Below are 18,916 nucleotides of genomic sequence, written 5' to 3'. Positions count from 1 at the left end.
AAGCCATTCCTGCTTTGGAAGGAGAGCTGTGCTGTAATTCCCAGCTCAGTCCATGTCTGGCAGCTGGCGTGAGTTACCCCTCTCCTCCATCTGCACTGCCCAGCCCAGAGATGCTCCTGCGAGTTGTGTCAGGAAGCACAAGGAAGGCTTTATTGCAGCTTTAATGAAGGTGCAAATCAACCTGCAGCACTATGCCTGGGTTTTGCAGCAGGAATCTGTGTGCTTGCACAACTAAATGCAACACATTTCCCATATGCATGCTCATTCTCACCTCATCTGGCTATTACACCCACAAATCAAATCAGCAATAAGTGGGCTGTGCCTCTTCCATAAGCCAAGTTCTTATAGGATTGCTTATTAAAAAGCAACAGATATAAAAAATCATTCTACCTATTGAAGGAACAAAAGGACAGTTTGTGTCCTTGCTGCTAACCTCATGCAGGAGACTGGCTGTTAGTTTCTGAAAGTGCTGTTTAATATGAAACAGCCATAGCTGGGCAACTCCTTTTTGGTGCTGAATTAAGGAAGCCTCTTTTAAAGAGGATGATAAAACTGACCCACAAACTAACATGGAGATTCCTCATTTGTCCTCTGGTTCCTCTGTAAACACACAACCATCATTCCCTTAAATCACAAACGAACATTATTGAGCAGACAGCCCCAGGCAGTTTGCTGGAGCTGCGGCTGGCAGCAGGCTGGCACAGAATTCATTGTTGAGTCCCCTTCTGAGGTGTGGGTGTGAGTTGTGCTTCCTTGGCTGTCCACAGCCAGACTTTCTGAGCAGCAATCCTGTGGCATGGCTGCCCTGTGTCTTAAGGCAGGGCAAAGTGCCTTTGAGCAACTTGCATTAGAAACAAAAGGAAGTTGTATCCTTCAGCAGTAAGAGGAAATAGAGCCTTCACATCCACTGAGATAGAGCATCTGTCTGTTGTTACTTTGGCCAAATGATTTATCTCAAGACCAGAGAAAAATGACATTTGCCATCTGCCTGGGCTCTGGCACAGTCCTGCCACGCACAACTCTGTGTCTTGAGCACATCGTGGGGCATTGCTCAGGGTGATCCTGGGGAGCTGGATGGAAGAGAGAGCTGTCATGAGCTAACCCTGCATGAAATGCTCCTATGGCTTATTAAAGAAGCTGGCATAAAGCTGCAACACTTGAAATCTTAAAAGAAAAACAGCTTTCAAGATATAAAAGTAGAACTAATATTTGATAACATAAAATCCTGGAGACATTCCTGCATAGAGATTGATGCAGCTATCACAAAATCCAAATTGGGAAAAGGCTGTTTGATGATATGTTTCCCCAGACAGCACCTGTTTCATTTTCTGAAACAGCAAAGAAATGACATACGTAGATTGATGTTACTTCTGTTTACCTTACTGAGACACCTTGTGCTCTGAGGCACCGGCGGCAGAGGAATGAGGGGTCAGAGCTTGAGCTGGCACCTCTCAGGAAGGTTTGTTTGAAAGGAGCTGAGAGATGCTGGGCTTTGAGCAAGCTGGCCTAGTGGAAGGTGTCCCTGCCTCTGGTATGGGGGTTGGAACTAAATGATCTTAAAGGTGCCCTCCAACCCAAACCATTCTACTATGGCATTCAGCATTGCTGTTTGAGGAAATACAGACTGGAATAGGCTCCTCAGGGAGGTGGCTGAGTCACCATTCCCGAATGTGTTTAAAATCTGTTTGGATGTGGTGCTCTGGGACATGGTTTATTGGTGGGTTGTTAGAGTTAGGGTAATATGGTTTGGTTGCAGTTGGACTTAATGATCTCTAAGGTCTTTTCCAACCTGAGCAATTCTATGATTCTCTGCTGCTGTTGGAGATGATTAATCTTGGATATGTGGTGGCTTACCACATAGCCAACTTACTTGGCTTTTAAGCACTTAAAGCCTCTCTCCTTCCGTAAGCCTAGGTGTGCTAAAGCACCTCTGCAGCACGTGCTGATAAGTAGGGAAAATTAAGCTGAGAGATAAGTTTAGATAAGCTTTTTTGGCGGTGCTTTTTTGAAGAAGCACACAAAGATGAGAGCTGATCTCTGTACCACTGCCAGAGACTTATATTATGCCTGTGCAAACTCTTCTGTTTGGTATGTGTGATGCCATTAGAAAAACAAAGCTGTGTGAGAGCAGTGCTGCGCTTTGCTGTAACTGGAGAGACAGTTTTGCTCCAAGGGCAGTTCTCTTCTGGGGCTGTTTCTTTCTTTCTCAGGTTGGATATTACGAAACATTTATTCTCTGAAAGTACAGTAATGCACGGGCACAGGCTGCCCAAGGAGGTGGGGGGATCTGTATCCCTGAAGGTGTTCTGAGCTGTGGAGATGTGGCACTGAGGGATGTGGGCAGGTGGGGCTACCTGAGATGATGCTGATTTGTCCCATGGGCCACAGCCTCCTTACAGGAAGGTATAAGGAGCTCTCCTATAAGGAGCTCTCCCCTTGTTGCCACGGTCTTCTGCTGCAGCTCCCAGTGCTGCAGCTGAGTTATTGCAGAGGTTCAGCGAAGCAGATGGGCAGCTTGCTGTGACCTTGCCCTCAGCTGGTGGGGCAGGAAAGCAGGGGGTGAAAGGTCAGCAAAGAGCAGCAGATCTGCATTGAAGGCATTTTGTGAGGGTCTGAAGATGTGGCTGGCATCGGCCCGAGGACAGCGTGACATAATCTAATTATACCATGTCCTCCTGTGCCTCTGACCCGGCATGCACCAGCCCTTGCTGAAAGATTTATGGTTTTATTCCTTTCCTGAAGTCGGGGGAAGCTGAAGTCAGCTTGGGAATTTAATTACAGTTTGTGAGCATTTGATGTCAGTGCGAGCTGATTAAATCCTGGGCCATTAACACACTTCTTTGTGGGGCTGAGGAATGCCATCACCTGGGTTTGTTTGTTTGACCACATCTCATCTTGGGGGCTGAAACTAATTTGGGTTTTCTTCAACAGTGACTTGGAAACAGCTTTATTCTGGTAACAGTGGACAGGATTCCCTGCTACACCACTTACTGCTCTGCTTTAGCTTCAAGGGCCAATTTGCTTTGGTGGAGTGCCACACGGCTGTTGTGCAACTGGTTGGAAAGCAGCTCTTTAAAATTAAATATAGGGATAAAGCTGAATTTTGGGGCACACAGCACAGGGTAGCTCTCACCCTTGCTGGAAGGTTTCCTCCCAAGGCACCATTTGAATGCATGTCATGGTGATGCATCGCAAAATGAAATCGTTTCTGATGGGAGCCTTCAGTCATTCACCTTGTGTTTCAGTTCAACTGAGTGAAGGGTAAATGCAAACGCATCTGTGCAGAGCTCTTCCGTTGCATCAAGAGGCTGGAGTGGAGTGATTCAGCCCCAACAAATGGTGCTGAGCAGGTTCAGAGCGACAGCAGAAGGCTGTCAGATTAGCACTAATGTATGTAGGGAATGGCTAAACCAGACCTGTGAGGCTCAGCAAAATCAACTGCATAACCCTGCACTGAATCTGTGGCTGCTAAAATGGAAAATGGAGACTTTTCTGCCTGTTGTGGTGGCTGCCATGGGTGCTGGTGTCCCACTAACTGTGTGCCTTCCTCTCGTGCAGTGACGATGCAGCAGGTGGCCAGGACGGTGGCGAAGGTGGAGCTGTCAGACCACGTGTGTGATGTGGTGTTTGCGCTCTTCGACTGCGACGGTGAGCAACTGAGTGTCCTGTGACCACTGCTGGCTGCAGCCAGCATGGGTGAGAGCTAAGCCAGGGCTAGAAGTGCAGGGAGAAGGCTCCCACCATGGGAACTGCCCAGTTTTGCTTAGAGTTTTTCTGTGCTAGCAGATGTCCATTTTGTGCTGAGCTTTGCTGTGTGGCCATAGGTCTGTAGCTGCCCTTCTGGGAAGGGTTTCCAGTTGTGCACAGCTCCTAGTGCATTGATCTTAAAGCATCGCATGTGGAAGAAGTGTTGGATGCAGGCTGGCTGCAGTAGGAAGCAGCTTATCTCTTTCTCAGCAGATTGATGTGTTCAAGAAAATGAGTGTTTGTGTTGTAGTGCTGGAAACCAGCCGATCTGGTATTTTGTAGCTCCAAAGTCCTCTATAAATGCCAGCCTAACTAATTAATGGCAGTTCTGTGCCTTGCAGTAAACTTGGTGCTGCACCCACATGCAGGCTTGCAAATGCTTTGGGGTAGCAAATACCTCAGTGCTCCATCTTGGGCTGAGGTAATGGGAATCAGTGGAATTGTTGATCTTGTGCTGAGATAGAGATACTTCAGACAGTACCTCCTGCATTGGACGTACTCTTTGAGGCCCTTGGGTGGTAACAGCTTGCTGTGCAGTGGGGCTGCAGACACCACTGCAGAGAAACACAAAGCAATCTGGCAGGATCTTCCCCAAAAAACACTGCTTGTAGGCCATGGTTTGGTTGCCATTGCTTCATTGGCATTTGGCATTTTACACCCACGGATGGGCATAGCAAGCTTCAGAGCAGCCTTTGAAATGTGTTGATGAAGGCAAGAGGAATATGCTTTGGGCTGGGAGAAGCAAAACTCTGCAAAATTACAGTCTCCAAACCAGAGCCCCTCCTGGTGCCCTGGTGCTGTGGCCCTCCTGCTCCGATGCAGTGGCGGCAAGTACTGCCAGGCTGCTGTTCCCTCATTTACACAGGGACATAGAGAAGTGCCATCCCTTGCTCTGCCTCTTGGCTGCAGTTCCTCTGGGTTTCAGCTCCACCTGCTGGAGTGCTGCATTTGTTTTATTTTCCTCTGTGCTTCAGTGTCATTTCCCATCACATCCTCAAAGCGGACACTCAGACTGCAGTGAACCAAAGGGTACCCAAATGTTCTCCATTGGCATTCTCTTGTAGGAGGATCTGCTAAATAGTCAGGTAGCAAAGCTCTGGGGGGAAGAACTGTTGGTGGCCACTCGCTCTCTGTGAGGGAGACACGAGTGGAAATGCAGCACTGAACTCTTTGTGGTTTATAACTGCATTGGTGTTTGTAGGCATTACTGTGGGCACCAGGGAAACTGCCGCTCCCTCCTCAATACTTTGACAAGAGTTCCCTTGCCCGGATTTGTACCTAGATGCGATGCAGAAAAAAGCACTTTGAGTTGAAGAAAGCGGCTCGTTGAATACACCTTCCCTTGGGCCTGGGCTGACTGCTCCTGGGGGCTGGTGGTGGCTCCACGTGTTCCTAACGCCTTCCTCTCCTTCCAGGGAATGGCGAGCTGAGCAACAAGGAGTTTGTGGCTATCATGAAGCAGCGGCTGATGCGGGGCCTGGAGAAGCCCAAGGACATGGGCTTCACACGTCTGATGCGCGCTATGTGGAAGTGCGCCCAGGAGACGGCCTGGGACTTCACCCTGCCCCGGCCCTAACGGGACACCTGCGCAGGAGGGCCGAACCAGCCAGGCCCTACCGCCGCCTGCCTCGTGCACCTCCCTCTTCTTCTCTTGTAGGAAAGGGGACGTTTGTGCTGCCCTCACCCGCAGGGCGGGGTTGACATGCTGTACCCGCTCACTTCTACTTGCCATTACAAACCGCACGGCTTCTATCTCGTGTCTTTACGCCGCTCCGCCAGGCCGGGAGGCCACCGAGCCCGCCGGGGACGCTCCGGGGCGGCGCGCGCCCGCCCTCGCGGCAGTACGGCGGGGGGCGGGGCCACGTGGGGGCGCGGCCGCGACGTCATCACCCCGCGCGCAGCACCGCCCCCGCCCCGGCCGGCCGCCGCCGCCATGGAGTCGAACAGGGACGAGGCGGAGCGGTGTATCGGCATCGCGCTGGCCGCCGTCAAGGCCAACCAGCCCGAACGAGCCCGCCGCTTCCTGGAGAAGGCGCAGCGCCTCTACCCCTCGCCGCGGGTCCGCGGTGAGCGGCGGCGGGCGCGGGGCGGGGCGAGAGGGGGGAGGGGAGGTCGGGGCCGGCGGCGCGGCCCGAGCGCTGCCACAGCAGCTTCGGCGGGCCGCGCCTGCACCGTGCGGGGCGGCGCGCGGGGTGTGCTGGGAAGGCGAGTCCTCCGGGGGAGGAACGGTGGGGAGCGGGACGGGGGGAAGGGCGGCAGCCTTCCTATGGGAGTACGGCACGCGGGGCCGGGTAGCGCGGATGCGAGGGGGCCGGCCTGCCGAGCGGCCGAAAAATAGCTACAAGTACGTCGGGGAGGTGCAGGTGGCCGCCGGGTAGGGACGCGTGCGCCGCGAGGTGGGTCGCAGCGCGGAGGCGACCGGCTCGCTGCACCGGGCCGTGTCCGGGCGTCGCGGGGGGAGGCCGAACCCTCGGCTGTCTGATCCCGCCTCGGAAAAGGAGAGCGAGCCTGGAAGCCTTCCGCTGTTACCGAGAGATCTTGGCCCGGGAATCGGGAAAAAGTGCCCCGCCAGGGGGCGGCGGGCGCGGCACGCAGCTGCTGGAGTTCAAGGAGCGGCTGGACGACGCGCTCGGCTGTAGGGTCTGAGTTCTGGGCGCTCCTGTGCGGAGCTGAGGGTTGGACTCCGTGCTCCTTGTGGGTCCCTTCCAACTCGGGGTGTCCTGCGATCCGATGGGAGAAGGCAAGCGGAGGAGGGTACGTTGCTGCAGAGATTCTCCCGTGCTCCCAGGCCTGCGGTATTCCTGGGGTAGCTGAGAGCTGGGTTAAAGAGGGATGGCTCTAGGGAAGCGGGAAGGGCAGAGTGAGCTCGGTGTTCTCTGACCTTGTTTTGCTTTCCCCCTTTCTCCTTTCAGTTCTCCTCGAGTCGCTCAACAAGAGCGAGCCGTCATCCACCGGGCAGTCCCAGGCCCGGGAGTCCCCGAACGCCCAGTTCAGGAAGGCGGGCGGGGACTTCCCTTCAGCCAATGGGGAGGCCGGCGGGGAGGCCCCAAAGGGCTACACGCAGGACCAGGTGGATGCCGTGAAGAGGTGCGTGTGCTGCTTACACCCAGTGTTTATTATGTGATATCCGTCTGTTTCTCACCGTGTTTTTAAGATGTAGGGGCAGAGCGTGAAACGGGAGTGTACGCAGAATAGGTCAGAGTTGGACAACTGTTTATATTCAGTGCTATGTGAGAGATTTGGTCAGCTCTGATCCACGTGGAGTGGTCTTTTTTCAGTGAGGTGTTAAAAGGGAATCTAGGTGGCCCTGCAAGGCAGCTGCCACGGATGAGACTTTCCCCTCACGGCACATACAGAGGCTAGAGCTGCAGGCAGGCAGACAATTTCCTCGTGAGGTGCAAAGGGCATTTTGAGTACGTTCATTCTATGGACTTCATATGAATGTTTCCTTTAGGTGCTGTTCAGTGGTTCTGTGTAAAATCCCATATAGTGCTGAGATGTGCTGGGGGAAGTCATGGCTCACAGCTTGCAGCGGGAAGCCCTTATGTTCTGAGCCTTGCCCTGCAGCAAGTGCCAGGGGGTGTGGGTGTCCCTCTCACCTGCAGATGGTTCTTCTAGGAGCTCAACAAAGTAGAAATCTACAGCAGGTCACTTCACTCTGTTTGGATGATGTATTTCTAAGGCTCTTATTGGATAGTTCCAAAGCATGTTTATCCAATCACCCCTTTTTCAAATGCTGTTTCAGTTGTTCATTATTCCTTTGTACCACTTGTAAATGCTGGAAGTTGAAGGACTGAACCGTGTGCGCAGTTACTTGGTAAACTTTGCGTAAGCCTTTGGGTATGCTCTGGGTTGCGCAAGAGCTGCTCTGGCTAATTGATTTCTGAGTCTGTTTGCTATGTCACCTGATTCTCCAGAAAGCCAGCTCGCTTTTTTCTGTCTTGTATAAGTCATGTAAGAAAGAGAAACTGTGATGGAGCTGTGAGGAGTATGCAGCAGGAGCTGGGCTGCACACAGGCCTGGGCAGCTCTTCCTGCTCCTTCTCCTGTTAAGTCTGAACCAGTGGGGCCTGAGGGAGATTATTAAAACCAAGCCAAAAGCCCAGATGTCCCCCAGCCTGCCACGTGTAATCCCCATACCTCCTGAACAGCCTTTAAAACGTGAGTGTGATGAATCTGAAGCTTATTTGTGAATCGCGTGCTTGTGCAGGTGATATCATAGTCTGTGGAGTGGCCCTCCTACTTTTACAGGAATGGCTTGTTCTGTGGGAGTGTTTGTGTGCTCATAAAGCAGGTCTTCTGTGGGTGAGCGTGCAAAAAAAATTAGGTCACCCTCTGAGGAATTAGAACTGAGTAAACTGGAGTTTGCTGAACAACATCAGTTGAAACTGCGATACGTGAGACACTGCAGAGTTGATGTGTTTGTGGCAAAGCAGTTTTTGTAGCTGGAATTCACTGCCCCTGTTTTCTCATTTATCTTCTGGTAGGGTAAAGCAATGTAAGGATTACTACGAAATTCTGGGAGTCAATAGAGAAGCCTCTGATGAGGACTTGAAAAAGGCTTACAGGAAACTCGCACTGAAATTTCACCCAGATAAGAACCACGCACCCGGGGCTACAGAGGCATTTAAAGGTAAAGTATATTTCCCCCTTGATGATTTAGAGTCATAGAATCGTTAGAGTCAGAAGGGACCTTTAAAGGCTATCTAGTCTATTGGTATCCCAGTGCACAGGGGCACCACAGCTAGACCAGGTTGCCCAGGGCCTGATCCAGCCTCGCCTTGAAAGTCTCCAGGGGCGAGGCATCCACCACATCTCTGGGCAGCCTGTGCCAGTGCCTCACTGCCCTCACTGTAAGACTTTTACCTTATATCTAACCTAAACCTACCTTACTTGAGCTTGAAGCCATTTGCCCTTGTTCTGTCACCAAAGACCCTGCTAAAGAGGCTGTCCCCTTCTTTCCTGTAGCTCCCCTTTAGATTCTGACAGGTCACTATCAGGTCACCTTGCAGCCTTCTCTTCTCCAGGCAGCGCAGCCCCAGCTCTGTCAGCCTGTCTCTGAAAGTTTTCCTGCAGCTGTCAGGTGATGGTGCTGAGCTCGGCTAGAAAGATCTCCTCAAAACAACCTCACAGGCCAGGCAGAGCAAATTAAATTTTTGTCGGTAAAGTTGTCTCTCTTGTGAGATGGTGACATTACGAACAAAGTATGTGCTAAGCTTAAAGTATCAAGTATAGGTTGATGTGTTTAAGCTTTGCTTCTACTGGTTGGACAAGGAGAAGCTTTCCTTGTTTTCAAGCAGCTATTCCTGTCTTCTACTACATGGTCTTCTGCCACATGGCTTGGGAGGGAATTCCCTCCAGGTCTCACTTCCATTCTCCCCTGAATGGGAGCTCTCAGCTCACAGGGAGAGGCTCCAAGTCCTTCAGCCACCCAGCAAAGGGCAGGTGCTGGTGTGCACCCCTTCCCAGTGACAGCCAAAGCTGAGATGCAGTGAGCTGTGCAGCCCCACATGCAGTTATTGAGTTTGCAGCCCTTCTAGGCTCCTCCAATCATGGAGCATTTCAGGCAACTCAGTCTTGCCAGTTTCGCATGAGCGCTCGACACCTGACTGTTGTGAAAGGCTGTGGGTGGAATTGCAGGATACCAACACTAGGTGAAAATTTCTGGGGTGAAACTGCACCAGCTATGCAGCCAAGGCCAGGCAGAACTCAAGGAAGTCACCAGTGCCTTCAGTTCTGTTGAGAATAACCTCAGCACCTCTCTGGCAGGGATGGTTGCAGGGTAATAACGCACCTTAAAACTGGAGTCATTTTCCCAGAGAAATGGTTTTGTTTAAAATGGAACATATGAAATAAGGCTTAAAGCATTATATGTCCATCTGGGAGCTGTTCTGAGTTTGTAGGGAAGGCAGTGGCTAGATTATCTCCAACATCTGTGAACTTTTTCCTTTGTGTTATTTTTCATCTTATTTCTGTATTATACATCAAATTCTTAGCAGGAGCTGCTTGGAGGTACACTTAGCTGAGCTTTTGCCCTCTGATAGTGCATGCTCAAATTCTACCTATGGGGCAGGTAGAAGTATGTAGTATTTCGCTATAATAAATGCTGTAGAGTTGCCCAAGAACTTCATTCAACCGTGGGAAGGAAAATAAAGGAGCAGCAGGCTGGTGATCGTGCCCCCGAGCTGGCTCTGGAATTGCTTCACTCAGAAGCAAAAGAGGGCTTTTCTGACTGTGTCCCTGGAAACAGCCCTGCAGGCAGTTAGCTGGACACCTGTACCTATGGGGTAGGTTTTTATCTTCAGTGCTACCTGGGGAGGAAGCACAGCAGTGGTATCCTGCCTGTGGGGTTTTGAGCTGTGGTGATGGATGTGTTGTGAACTGCTGGAGCAGCATGCAGAGGTGCCATCTGGAAGAAACCCTTTTTCTTCAGAGGCTTGGAGGTTTGATTGTTAAAGAGCTAAACACACAACCTCCTGTGACAGTTTTACAGCGTTGGTTTTGCTGTGTGAGGCTATTTTAATACTGTGTTCTGATGATGCTTTTCACTCCTGAAATGGCAGTAGAACTTCTGTTGGCGCAGGAAGCAAGGCTAGCCCGCTCTCAGCGTGTTGGCACAGCACTGGGGTAAAGAAGAATTCAGCAGTAAAAGTCTCATGTAAGGTTTGTTTCAAGGATTTTAAGACTTAGATCCACAACTGCTAAGTGTCTTGCTGTTAGCAAATGAGGAGCTGACCCTCAGCTGCTTGGGAAAGCCTGTTTTAGTGCAGGGGCCAAATGAAATAGCAAGCACCTGCAGACGTGTAGCTACACCGTGTGTGTGGTAAGCCCCTGCTCAATAGTTTGTCCTTCACCTTGCTAAGTGGCGAAAGGCAGGTTTCTTCACCTGTAATCTTAAATAGTGATGTTTGCCAAAGGCTTTGACAAGGGATACGTGCCAGAAGTCGTGTGTTAAGCAAGGTGCCCTTTATCTTTCCCTGCAGAGCTATCTGCTGCCAGGTTATCTCTCCCCTGAGCCTTGTCTGCTGGGCTCCCCTGTCCTTCAGCGCCAAGCTGGGCTCCTGGTTCACAGCGCTTGCTGAAGTCTGGCTGGCTGTTTGGTTCCAGAGGGTGCTGGGGGAAATGTGCGCTGCTCTAAGGGTTTTAGTTAATTTTTTCTAGCATTGGTATATTAGCTGAAGGCTTGTCGTTCATCCCAGTGACAGCTGATAAAGTGCTACGTCTTGTCCAGAGACCTTGTCTCGGTCCAGGGTTGCAGCTGGTTGCAGCCTGTGTGGTACCAGATTTGCATTGCTGCCTTGGGCTGACGTCAGGAAAAGAGCTGAACGTAGCTATGTGGGGCTGAAATCCTGGCTTGGAATGAGATGGTCCTTGGGCTTTGTCAGCAGAAGGCTAAACAATGAACAGAATCCTGAATTGCTCCATGTTCATTGCTTAACCGTGCAGTTGGAAAGGACAAGCTCCTGTGCTGGAGTAAGTCAGTCCTTGCTGCCTCACTTCTGTTCCTGGTTGAAGAAATGTTCATTCTAATTATAACCAAGAATTAGAACAAGTATTAACACCCCCTGCTCTCCAAACCTGTAGTCTAAGAAAAAACCATACCCTTCGGTCTGACTATCAGGAAAATTTTGAATCTTAATCTCCTCTGAAGGGCACGTGTCTCCCTTCTTTTCTATCACTTCTGCTCCTGCCTTTAACTCACCCGTCACCTCCAGTACAACGAACTTCTTAACCTCTTTGCAACACAGGAGGAGAAGATCCTCTCTGTGGTCACGTACAGAGGCTCCTGGGTAGGCTGGTGCGGAGGGAAGTGGTGAGCTGGCGTGGCTAGGGAGGGGAGCCCAGAAAGAGGAGGGTGGCAGGAGGCTGTTGTGGTGGGAAGGCTCGCGTGTGCTGAGGCTGGGAAACTGCGGGGCGATGTCATTCCAGTACATTTCCACTGACACAGGCACTGCTCAACAGCCCTTGTAATTATGCGCCTTAGTTTTGGCATCTGGACATTTTGAAATCCACGGCTCAGCGACAGAGCTTTTAGCCAGCATCTCCTTACTGGCTTTTGCTGGAGGTTTTAAAGTCTCTTGGCGATCTCACCTGTACTTAAATTCTTTGCAGTTCTGACTTTAGGCTGTGATACCAGTGCCCTTATGCCACCTTCAAATAAAATGTATTAACTAAAGTCGTACTTTCCTGTGCGGATACTTATGGATGAAGGCTATTAGTTGTTCAAAGAAATAACAACTGTAATCAAATGAAACTTGTATCAACTCTGTTACCAGTATTTCTGACCAGTGCATAGTTTCATGCCTGTTTCCCTAAGGACACATGTGGAATTCATGCCAGTCCTATCATAGTTTCTCATTTGGATTAATGAAGGCCATGGGCACTGAGTCTCCCCGTGTGGTTTTTTTTCCTCCTGTGTTTGCAGAGAAGCGTTCTGGATGCTGCAGGAGCCTGCTGGGGGACGGGAGCTGCTGAGGATCCTGTCTGGGGGCTGAGGCAGGCGAGTCCTTTTGCAGGGCTCAGCGTATCGTTGCTAGGAGGAAGAAACTAATTGCTTCCTTATTGTCGATGTTTCAGCCATCGGTAACGCATATGCGGTCTTGAGCAACCCAGAGAAGAGGAAGCAATATGACCAGTTTGGAGACGAGAAGCTCAACCCTGCTCGGCATGGTCACACGCACTCGGACTTCCACCGCGGCTTTGAGGCAGACATCTCCCCCGAGGACCTCTTCAACATGTTCTTTGGTGGTGGTTTTCCCTCGAGTAAGCACGTCAAACTTTAACCTCTTGAACAGGACCCGACCCTTTTACCAGAGTCACACTGCAGCAGGATTTATTTGGCAGTGTCGGGATTGATTTGAGAGCTGTGTTCCTCACTGCAGCGGAATTTGATGAGAGTTTTCTTTCAGAAATTCCCCAAACACATTGAGTTTCTAAATTGATCAGATAGGTACTTGGAGAACTTGGGCTTCCTTCCGACTTCACGTATCTGCGTGCTCGCAGTGTCAACTGTTTTTAGGCTGGATTGGATGTTAGAACAAAAATCATGAATAAAAATGCCACGCTTTAATGCAAAGCGTGAAAATAATCCTGTCCTGAGGAAAGTTTTTCTGCCTGGTGGCTTGAGAAGTTAAATCTTCTCAGCAGAACAAACTGTGGTATCTTCTAGACCTCCATCTGTATCTGCTCTGCCACACAGCTCAAGTGGTTTCTTTTACATATGTATCCACTGGGATATTGTAGGAGACTCCCTCGTGTCTCCAGTGTGGAGGCAGCCATTACTAGGCCTCTGTTAAATGATTCGGGGAACAAATCTGTGTTTCACTTGAGATTTACTGTGGTAGCTCTTTCCTATCTTCTGTGTCAGAACTGACACACCAGTGCCAAGCACTTGCAAAGGCATCTGGAGACCTTCTGTGGTATTCGTGTTCTGCCTGTCACAAAGGTAAAGTGACTCCAGTAAAAACAGAGCTGCTATTTTAGCTCAGTCTTTTTTCCTTTTCCCACTATCCCAGGAGAATTCAGGACTGGTTTTGCAGCTGCTTTCCCTTTTCAGCTGTAATTTCGACATTTAAAACAAGATGTGGAAAAGCTGTTTTTTAAGGTGGAAAAAACAAGAATGATTTCTGTTCGCTTGACAGCAGATGTGCTGTCCCTGAACAGCCTGTTGTGCTGCTGGCTGTGTGACAGGCTGAGCTGGGAGCGGCGGTGGCAGCAGAGCAGATTCAAGTGCGAGCACAGCATGGATTTCCTTTAGAATCTCACTTCTTGTATCTTTGCTGAGTGTGGTCTGAACCAAAGAAACAAATCAGGCCCATTCTGGAAGTGTTCAAAGCTCCTGGATTTGCTGCTTTGTCTCATCATGCAGTCTGTTTTTTCTTGGTGAGGCTGACATGGAGCATGGCCACCTCTTGTGGCTCATTCCCAGCAGACCTGCACCAGCTCTGACAGTTATCTTTTGCTTGTAGGTAATGTTCACGTGTACAGCAACGGCAGGATGCGATACACCTATCATCAGAGGCAGGACAGACGAGAACACCAGGGTGATGTAAGTGATGGGAGCAGGCAGGGGGCTGGGAGCTGGAATGCTTTTTGCAGTGCACACGTTGCCAGTTAGCTGGTGTGGCAGTTGCGTGAAGCAGAGCTGCCTGTGTTCTCCTCCCTGTGCAGCAAGCTGGAGCTGTGGGAAGTACACTGCCTGCAGAATTTGTGCTGCTTCATTTATGGGTAGTTGTTCCCACAGGGCTTTCAGAACTGTCTTCCAGCAGGGAAAGCACAGATGTATCCTGAAACAGTGCCACCTTGAAATGAGGTCGTACTGGTTTTTGAGAGAGAATAAGCATTTCCTTTCATATTTAATTTCCTACTTTCAAGAGAAATCCAGCTTTCAGATAACATGAGGGCACATGGCTCCTCCCGATGCGTACTCATTTTCCCTTTTAGTTCAGAATATAGGATCAGGCATTTCTGATCTGTGGTGCTTAATTAACCAAAGGAAAAAATTTGGTGGCATGAGTTATTTGGGTTTTTCTGCCACAGGATCTGTCTCCAGCGCTATGAGCCCTTTCAATGAATAAAATGAGATTGCAGGATTTACATAACCCTCTTCTTTTGATAACTAATAGTACTGTGTCTGGGCTGCTGGGCTCTTCCTGCTTATCTTATGGAACCTCGCTGGCCCAAAAGGGCAGGGGAATGGAGGCTGTGATAGGGCTGGGAGGGAGGGCTTAGCTGCAGGGTCTTTGTGTGCAGGCATATGAACAGTGCTCCATCATGCATTTCTCCTCCCTCAGGGTGGCCTTGGGCTGTTTGTCCAGCTGATGCCTATCCTCATCCTTATCGTGGTGTCTGCTCTCAGCCAGATGATGGTCTCCAGCCCGCCCTACAGCCTGAGCCAGAGGCCGTTAGTACCCCGTACTCTGAAACCTATCCGTGTGTTGGGGTTGGGTGGGTTATGGGGGGCTGGGTGGCACAGTGGGTAGGGAACCAGGAGCTCTGTTTTCCCTGCCAGCTTTTGGCTTCATCACATCCCATCGTTGTTCTTCTCTCTGCTGTCATATGTGCAGGGGAAGGCTCCTTATTGTCAGGCGGGTCTGGAGATGGAAGGTGCAGGGTTGTGCTGGGAGTGTGCTTAGCCAGGGAGCTTCTGCAGCCTGTGCCCGTGACTGGGTTAGAAAAGAACAGAATAAATGAGTTTGAGGAGCTGTAGCCCAGCAGGGTGGTTCAGACACACTGAGATCCCATGTGCAGAGTGAAATGAGATGTAGAGTTAAATGGAGGTGTGAAAAATGAAAGTCATACGTATCTATTCATCATTAAAGTCTTGGCTGGGTTTGTGTCTATACAAGGAAGAGGGGAAGAGATAAGAGGCATTCTCATAGAAGGAAAGGCTCTCCTGGAGAAATCCCCTGGTTCTGAACTTGCATCTTGCTGTGAGATAGACATGGGCAGACATTTGCTGGGCAGAAGTAAACTGGGCAGTGGTTCTTTCTGTGGAAATGCCCTGGTCAGCTCATTGTGCTGACGAACAAGTTTCTATTCTTGGTCACTCAGTGGTGCCAGCCAGGAGCAAAAAGGCATGACGATTTCTGGCTGCTTGCATCATCATTCTTGACAGAGGCTTTGAGTATTTTCAGTGGCTGCTCCCTGCATATATGTGAAAGGCAGGTGGAGGTAGGGGTGGTGGCAGCCCCCGTGTAGCATCACTGATGGCACTGCTTATGGGTGGTGGTGTTAAATGCTACAGAAACCACCTTAGCTTTGGGTGCAAAGTAAAGGCCGTGACGTTAGTGCTTAGAATAAAAAGATGGAGTGTTTTTGAACAAGGCAGGATTAAGGGTAATTCTGAGAGGCTAAGGAGCATTGAGGTGTGATTTCTGTCCTTGAGGACTACAAAGTGAAGCACACATGCATTGTTTCTATTTGGCTTGTACGGGTGAAGAGGCAATGCGTGGGGCCAGGAGGCATTCAGCAGAGGGCAGCTTTGAAGAGAACGGGGATTTGCTTCCAGCTTTGTCAGCGGCTAGAGCTGACCATCATCCCTGAGCCTCGCTGTGTTCGAGCTGTCATCTTTCCTGCATAAGCAAGGCATTGAAGGGAGAGATGCTGAGAGCAGGCGACTGCTGTGCCGGCAGGCGGTGCTGTGCTCTAGCTGCGGCTGCCCGGCCGTGTTTTGCTGCTCGGCGCAGACACTGTGCTGGCCACCAAGCTGCAGCTTGCCACCCCAAACCCAGCCAGCCTGAGGCAAGGCGCTTTCACGGCACAGGGAGGTTTTAGTGCCACTTGTTGACAGATAAAGCGCTGAGCTGAACTGCTTCTCTGCCAGCAAGCGCTGCCCGTACCTCAGAAAACAGCCAGAGAGCTTTCTGGTCTCGGTTGCCCACCGTTTGTCTTGGAATGCTGGATGCTGATGAAACGTGCAGGAGTGCTTGAATCACTCCTGCAAGCCCTGATAACAGGCTAAGGGTGAGCCGGATGGGTTAATGTTTATACCTGCCTTAGGAATCGGGCTCGCTTTTAGTGCGGCAGCAGCTGGTATTTATTATGGGAAACTTTGGGCATGTCTCCAGATGGAGCTGTTCCCGATGGATGCAGTGTTTGGGCACAGGTCCTGTGCTGCAGCTTGCACACACGCCCCAGTGAGTATCTCTAGGTTTGCTGGAGCATTGGGGAAAATAAGAACGTGGCTTTGTCTGAAATGCAAATCCAGGGGGTAGGGCGAAGAGAGATTTCCTTCTAGAAAGTACTGATTGGTGCAGGCTCGAGTGCAGAGCGGAGCTAATTTTGTTCTTGCAGCAGCATGTGATGTTCTGGAGGGAGCTGACACTCAGGGTCAGCAGCTCTCTTCTGAGGAGAGCGCAGGGGTGGGGGGTGAGCAGGGGCTGCGGGAGCACTGTGATAACCACTGCTCTGCCCACATCAGCCCCTAGCATGTGCAGTGCCCCTGGGGCGCACTGCCAAAAGCAGCAAGAAAGCTGCAGAGATTTAATTAGCACTGAAAATCCTAATGAGCACTTCATTTTAAATGGGTTTAGTCCTTGGGCAGTCTGCCTAAAGGGTTCTGTCTGCGTTCAGAGCTGTGCCCACCTAGCTAGAGGCCTGCCAGGCTGTCCCTCCCTGTGCTGATGTTTCTTTTCCACCAAAAGTGCTTCTCCTCCCCACGGCTGTGGGTGCAGGGGGTCACTGTCCCTCACGGCACACTGTGCATGGTAAGGGGGTGCTGGCTGTGCCCTTCAAGTTTCCCACACCGTTGTGACTTTTCTCCTTGGACTAGGTCTGTGGGTCATGTACACAAGAGGATAACAGAGCACTTAAAAGTTATCTACTACGTATCTGAGAACTTTGCAGAAGAATACACGGGCACGAACTTGAAAAATGTGGAAAGGAGCGTGGAGGATGACTACATTGCAAACCTTCGAAATAACTGCTGGAAAGAGAAGCAGCAGAGTGAGTAGTGTGGGGTCAGGAGCAGAGAGTTTTATTCGCTGCACGAGTTCTGCTGTGGAAAAGACTTTGGTGACTGAGCTGTGCTAAAGCTGTATTTTATCACCGCGTAGGCACGTTTCCTGTTTGTTTGTTTTTTCTGCCTATGACTTCATGTCTGTTCTGGCTCGGTTTGATTTTTTTATGCCGCCACAGAACTGGTCAGACGGGAGTTGTGCCCCAGAGGTTCCCCAGCTGCTGTCAGTAGGATATCTGCTGTGCAGTGGAGGGGAGGGCTGCAGCCACCTTGTCAGAAAGCCCCTACCAGCTCTCTGCATATCCCAGTTGTCCAAGGAGGGACCAAATTGCTCGTGAATATTGCTGGTGTATCCACCCAGCTCCCTGACACAGGCATATCTGTGAGCCTGCTGCCTGTGCCGTCTGCTGTCCCACAGCATGGCAAGCAGCACTGATGGTCTGAGCTCTGAGCCTCTGTCTTTCCTCTCCTATGCCTGATAGGATGGGTCTCCTTCCACCTTGGTTGTGTAACTCTGGACTTTTCCCTTTGCAGAGGAAGGCTTGTTATACCGGGCACGGTACTTTGGAGACACGGAGCTGTACCAGCGAGCACAGAAGATGGGCACCCCCAGCTGTAGCAGACTGTCAGACGTACAAGCCTCTCTGCATGGATAGTCGCTGCCGGCCCGCTCAGCAGAGGTCTAAGTACGAGCTGTGGCAGCAGAGCACGACACACTAGTGCTTTTAACACTTAAATCTCTGAGGCACAAGCCTTCACGCGTCTCCTCCGGATGCTCAAACGTAACGGGGGGAGGCAGCCCCCTCTGTCAAGCCTACACTCCTTAATTGGGAAATTGATTTTGTTTAGCTTGCATGTCAGCACCCCCGGCTCACTCCAAGCTCGCGTTGCTGGTGTTGGTTCTCTAGGAACAAAGCAAAAGCCCCAGGCGTGCTGGCAGCCTGGCCGAGCTCTTGTCAACCGCGCCTTCGATGCAGTGCCGCGGGCACCTTGGCTGGTTGGAAGTTTTATTCCTTATCTCGCTAAGCCTTGACCAGCCATGGCAGCCTGCCACCACGTTTTAAAGAACCCTTTTTCTTGCTTTCTTGTCTGTTTTATTGAAAAAGTTGTTATCCCCTGGCACTGTGGTGACTGTTAGAATGCAGGTGTTCCTTGCCTACCTCTTGCCTTGCCGTGATGCTCCAGGAGAACAGAGCAAAGGGTCAGAGCTCACAGCAGGGGCTAGGAGCAGCTCGGCGTGTTAAACTGGAAAATAAAGTAAAAGCAGCGGAGTGGGAGCCCGGAGGGCAGTGGGTAGGAGAGCTGGAGTCCAGGCAGCCCACACAGCACAGAAGAGAGCGGGTGTGCTGGGTCATGGGAGAGCTGATAAAATAATGAAAGCTTTGGCACAGAGTTTAGAGTTCTTTTTCTGCTTAATTATCAGCTGGAGGCCCATACAGGCCTTGTCTAACCACATCATTTCTTGAAAGTTGGATTTCTGTAGGAAATAAGTGAAAGTTTGCACCAAGTTTTAGTTGCAGGGGCACCACTGAGGCTTGATGCTGGACACCTAACTGTTGGAATTTCTGATGCCAGTAAGGAGGTTTAGCAGTAGAGTTTTTCTCTATTTTCCTTGGCTAATGGAGCACATCTTAAGGCAAATCCTCTGGGTTGTGCTTGGCCTTTTCTGGTGTACTCTGGCTTCGGTTTACTCGGTACACCCACTCTTGTT

General features: G+C 50.7%; 2 protein-coding genes across 3 annotated transcripts in view; both read left to right on the top strand.

Annotated features, from left to right (window-relative positions):
- MICU1 (mitochondrial calcium uptake 1) overlaps positions 1 to 5,323 on the top strand; it is a gene marked incomplete at both ends in the record, with an annotated part of 79,715 nt that extends 74,392 nt beyond the window's left edge. For both annotated transcript variants that reach the window (XM_079535318.1, XM_079535317.1), the window contains 2 exons: positions 3,559 to 3,648; positions 5,163 to 5,323. In XM_079535318.1, the coding sequence (XP_079391444.1) occupies positions 3,559 to 3,648; positions 5,163 to 5,323 (251 nt within the window). The remainder of the gene's footprint in view (positions 1 to 3,558; positions 3,649 to 5,162) is intronic.
- A 357-nt stretch (positions 5,324 to 5,680) lies between these two features.
- Positions 5,681 to 17,861, top strand: DNAJB12 (DnaJ heat shock protein family (Hsp40) member B12; the record flags this gene model as incomplete). The annotated part of the gene is made up of 8 exons (XM_079535815.1): positions 5,681 to 5,813; positions 6,660 to 6,834; positions 8,234 to 8,379; positions 12,324 to 12,509; positions 13,715 to 13,794; positions 14,540 to 14,649; positions 17,020 to 17,192; positions 17,740 to 17,861. 8 exons carry the CDS (start codon positions 5,681 to 5,683, stop codon positions 17,859 to 17,861), a joined length of 1,125 nt encoding a protein of 374 aa, XP_079391941.1.
- Between the last annotated feature and the right edge of the window lie 1,055 nt (positions 17,862 to 18,916).

This window comes from Tetrao urogallus, assembly GCF_951394365.1.
Source record: "Tetrao urogallus genome assembly, chromosome: 5".
Taxonomy (NCBI): Eukaryota; Metazoa; Chordata; class Aves; order Galliformes; family Phasianidae; genus Tetrao; species Tetrao urogallus.
The sequence above is the reverse complement of the archived record's forward strand: the minus strand, read 5'-3'. Positions and strand labels throughout refer to the sequence as shown.